Below are 4,622 nucleotides of genomic sequence, written 5' to 3'. Positions count from 1 at the left end.
TGCCCTGGGCAGAGCCCTGCCCGTCTGCCAGGGACTACGGTGGCATGGGAGCAGGGCATGATCATGCTGGAAGAAATGAGAGGTGGTCTCATTCCCTGACTTTCAAACTCTCATCTCGGGAGCCCCCTAACACTGTATTCAGCAGCTGGAGTTACCTGGCCATGTAAAAGGACAACAAGGGAAGGCAGACCGTCCTCAACTTCTTCCTGTGTTTCTAGCAGGGAAGGAAGGCAATGGCTTCAGTCCCTCCGCCTCTAGGTAACAAGGCAAAGGCCTCTGTAACCCAGGCAGACAGGATGTGGGGAAGGTCTTGTGTCTTTTCCTAACTCTGAATTTCTGAGTCAGTGGCTCCCAGAGAAAGACTGTCCTCTTAGCACGTGACCCTGAAGGTTTCTAGCACCAAAGGCTCGCTAACACCTCTGACCCTGTCTTCGGGTAAAGGGGATGGGAGGCAGAACCCTTCTCCTGACTGGTGACTGAAGGAGGCAAGAAGGAGCATCTGCTATGCCCCAGCCCGATTTCCCCTGTCTCAGCAGGAGAGGGGAGAGGTGAGGGTGCAGATGTTCTGGGCAGGTCAGTGCAGTTCGATGAATGCCTCCAGATCTTCCGGGATGAAGCCCGTGTAAGGGATCTTGTTCTTATCCAGGGCCTGGGCCGCAAGGTACTGCAGGGTCACCTAGTTGAAGGGCTGCATGGTACCCCTGGCTAGCAGCTTCTCTGCCAGCAGCTTCTCTGCCAGCAGCTTGTAGGCCGTCTTCTTGAAGGCGTTGGTGGCGTCCGTGTGGGCCCCTGCTTCAACCAGGGCATTCACGATGGCCGGGCAGTTGTTCTGGGCTGCTATGAGTAGCGGGGTGTTGTTGTCAAAATCCCTGCTGTCCCGGTCTGCCCCGCAGTGGAACAGCACTTTGACCACGTGCAAGGAGGGGAATCTGCCCACGGGGTAGCGGCCCACGTTTGTGGTGTCCTTGTCCACAGCCATGTGCCGAGGGGTGAAGCCGTTCTTGCCCCTGGGTGCGCACTTGAGCAGGCGGTAGATGGTCTGGTGCTTCAGGTGCTCCTGGCTGGGGGTGCACTCCACTTTCTCCAGCAGGTAGAGCAGGTGGAGGATGATGGCCAGCGCCTTGTTGAACTGGGCCGAGTCTCTGGGCTCCCTGAGCAGCTGCAGGGCCCATTCCACTTCCCGGACCCCTTTGGTGAGGACCCCCACGAGGTCTGCAAAGCCGATCTGGGTGCCCAGGTTGCCTTTGGCAGCCCGGTCCTGCAGCACGTAGGAGAAGAGTTCCGCGAAGGAGAGGAAGCTGCTGGCGGTCATGGGGCTCAGAGGCTCCAGGTTGCTCTGTTGCATGTCCAGGGCGTACTTCCACAAGCGGATGTAGCACTGGATATTGCCGGAGTCTGCGTACACGGCCCCCCTGTAACGAATATAATAGGAAGTGTCCGGGTGCGAGGGTCTGAGGATGCGCTCCCGGATCAACAGGGCCTGCATACGCATCTCATCGGGGTCGGTGATCAGCGCCTCCAGCTCCTCGGTGGTGTTGACCTCCCTGGAATAGTCATAGGCCAGGACCAGCTGTGGGGGCTCCGGTTTGCGCAAGTACTCGCCCCACTGGTGACGCAGCTCCATGGCGCGCCTCCAGTGTTTAAGGGCCCCAAGCAGATCTGTTTTCTTATCCACATACATAGATCCCAGCAATTCCAAGGCTTCCATGGCAGCTTCCCGGCTGGTGGGACAGCAGCTTTGGTAAGATTCCCCGTTCAGCGGTTCCTCAGGGGAGAAGCTGCAGCACGGAGCCCCCTGAGGCTGCGCACACCCCTGGGTGGTGGAGGAGCCTTCTTGGGGCTGCCCAGGCTGAGCCTCTCCCCCTGTGACATGCTCTTGGCCCGGCTGCTCCTGGATGAGGTACTCCACGATGTTGGTGTGGCCCATCACGCTGGCTGGGAGCAACGGGGTCATGCAGTAGCCATCACGTTCCATGCGGGCCTTGCACCCCAGCAGCAGCTGCAGGATCTCTAGGCTGCTGGACCCTGCACAGTAGTGCAGGGCAGTGTTGCCCTTGGCGCTGCGCCAGTTCACCTGGGCGCCCTGCTCCAGCAGGTAGCGGGCGATCTCACGGTGGCCCTTGTAGCACGAGATCATGAGGCACGTGTGGCCGTGCCGGTTGGCCACCTCCAGGTTGGCCTGGTCCTCGCCGACCAGGCAGCGCACCACCTCCAGGTGGCCCTCGAAGCAGGCGGCGCGGAGGGGCGTGGAATTGGTGCGCGTGGTGCGGTTCACCGAGGCCAGGCACCAAGTCCAGGTGGCCGGCGCCCACAGCGGCGGCGCGCCCTCGATGGTCTCGCCATCGAAGTGCACCGAGCCACCGGCCTCCACGCTCGCGCCGCACGGGTCCACCAGGTACTCCACCACGTCCAGGTGGCCGTAGCAGCAGCGTCCCCGCGCCGGCACCTAGCCAGTCAGCTTGTCCAGTTCCTCCCGGCTCCGGCCCCTGAGCAGCTTCTGGAGCAGCTGCAGCTTGCAGTCATGGGCGGCGTTGTACACGGCGGTGCGGAGGTCCATGGTTCGGGCCTCCGCCAGGCCATGAGCCGGCCGCAGAGGGAGGGGGAGACAGAGGATCAGAGCCCAGACGGGCGGGAGCCAACCTTCACCGTCTCCCTTGCAGCCATCTTAGGGTGTCCTAGAGACTTTTAAATATGCAGATTATTGACCTGAGAAACCATTTTGTCTCCAAAGGAACATTTGCAGGCTGTCGTGCAAATCTGCATTTCAGCAACTTTCACATTATGATCTTAGTGAATTCTTGACCAGATGGACTTGAACAACTGCCACCCATACTTGGGAAGTCCCTCTGCTCGAGAAGAGAAAATAGCTCATTTGTTTGCAATTCTTTCCTGAAAGTACACAAGGGCAATTTTCTACATTGTGAACTGGTATCAGAGCAACATTTTCCCTGAAAGACCGTAGCTCATTATACTATTTAGGAACAAACAAACAAAAACATATACAAACATTTTTTGGGGAGTTTTATAATTTGTGCCCAGAAGGGACAAGTTTCTTTTCAGATTTTTAAAAAATGTTCCTTTATTCAAGCTGACATGAACGTTATAACTGAGAAAACCTCCCTCTGAAATTAGAATGCCTTACATTTGTATAACATTTTATACTTTTCAAAGTGCTTTCAGGCACATTATTTCATTTGATCTTCAAAACAGCTCAGTGAGGCAGGTAAAGTGGGTGTTTTTGTTCATTACTTTTTAGATAAGGAAATAGGTTCAGACTACAGATATTATCTGAGTATCTACTAACTTCATTGTATTGTGCTAGGCTGTCATAGAGGATAAAATAACATGTATTCCTAAAAGAAGAATCTTGGTTTTAGATAAGACATAACAACACAAAGCTAAATAATACATAGATGTACAATATGGTCAAAAGATGACAAAAGACAATATATGGTGAAAGTATTAGAAGCACAAGCAAACTGTGTTCTGGCAGATTAAGGGAGACTTCTTAAAGCAGGTGCCAACCGAATATATATGCCTGGAAGGAGGTTTGGAATTTGTGGAATATTTCTCTTTGGCATCAAAATCACCTTCTCATATAACCTTAGAATATAAGAGATTTTGGCATTCATCTAGTTTGTTCTGATACTCGATGTTGGCACTCCCTATGGCCCCCTAAGCAAAGATGTTGGAATAGCTGTGAGTCTTAACAGTTCTATCTACATGCAGCTGCAATCTCCGTTTCTATAATTCCACCCTTTGTTGACCAGAGTAAAACAAGACTAATCTATATTCTCTTTCTGTGGAAAGCCTGTAATATGTCTGTAGTCAGCATGATAGCTTGATCTGCCTTTAGTCTTTTCTTCTTTTCATTTAATCTTAAAGCTTCTGGAGATACAGTCATTATTTTACTGCTGGGTCCCTATTTCATTTATCCAAATTATCTATAACTTTGGCCATCCCGAATTGATACACTATTGTAGATATGCAGATTTGAATGAGGCTCTAAAAACTACTGTTATCTTTTTAATTCACTGCCAGTATGTCTGTTAATACTGCTAGTTGTGAACATTTCTCAAAATAAAGTAACTTTTGTGTAAAAGTTGCATAATTAATATGCCTGGAATGAGTTATTAATGTCTTCCTAAAGAACAAAGGCCACGTTCATTGTGGTGGCTTTTTTCTTTAACTTTTGTATTTTTGTTAAGCCATTCATGATCTATGCATGCCTGCACAGATGATACTTGCTTAAGGAACTAACACCAAAGCTCTAATATAGTACTAATCTTTGTTATTTTGTTTCTCATTTTTATTACTGGGAAAGTAAAAATTAATCACTCATGTAAATTAATAATCCAATACTGACCTCTGGTGTGTAATGATGAAATTGCTTACTGGATGAACTAGTGGATGCTTGGGAGGAAGAAGAGTTTTATGTTTTAATATAAGAACATCTTTCTCCAAGCAAAGAAGCTTCCTAGGCTATAATTGCAAATGTGTAAATTAGGAAACGTAAAACTAACTAACTGAATGTAGAGAATGTATCTGTGGTAGTTTATAGTAGTGGGTAAGTAAAAAAGGAAAAGAGAATAGCTGACACTAGAAGTGCCCCATTCAAAAAT

The 4,622-nt window shown here is 50.2% G+C and overlaps 1 protein-coding gene across 1 annotated transcript; it reads right to left on the bottom strand.

Annotated features, from left to right (window-relative positions):
- Nucleotides 1-574: 574 nt before the first annotated feature.
- On the bottom strand, nt 575-2,557 carry LOC129012636 (protein fem-1 homolog A-like). Its single transcript, XM_054448548.2, is given in 1 exon segment — nt 575-2,557. A coding segment is annotated over 1 exon segment (1,983 nt).
- Between the last annotated feature and the right edge of the window lie 2,065 nt (nt 2,558-4,622).

The sequence above is a fragment of the Pongo pygmaeus genome, chromosome 15 (genome assembly GCF_028885625.2).
Source record: "Pongo pygmaeus isolate AG05252 chromosome 15, NHGRI_mPonPyg2-v2.0_pri, whole genome shotgun sequence".
NCBI lineage: Eukaryota > Metazoa > Chordata > Mammalia > Primates > Hominidae > Pongo > Pongo pygmaeus.
The sequence above is the reverse complement of the archived record's forward strand: the minus strand, read 5'-3'. Positions and strand labels throughout refer to the sequence as shown.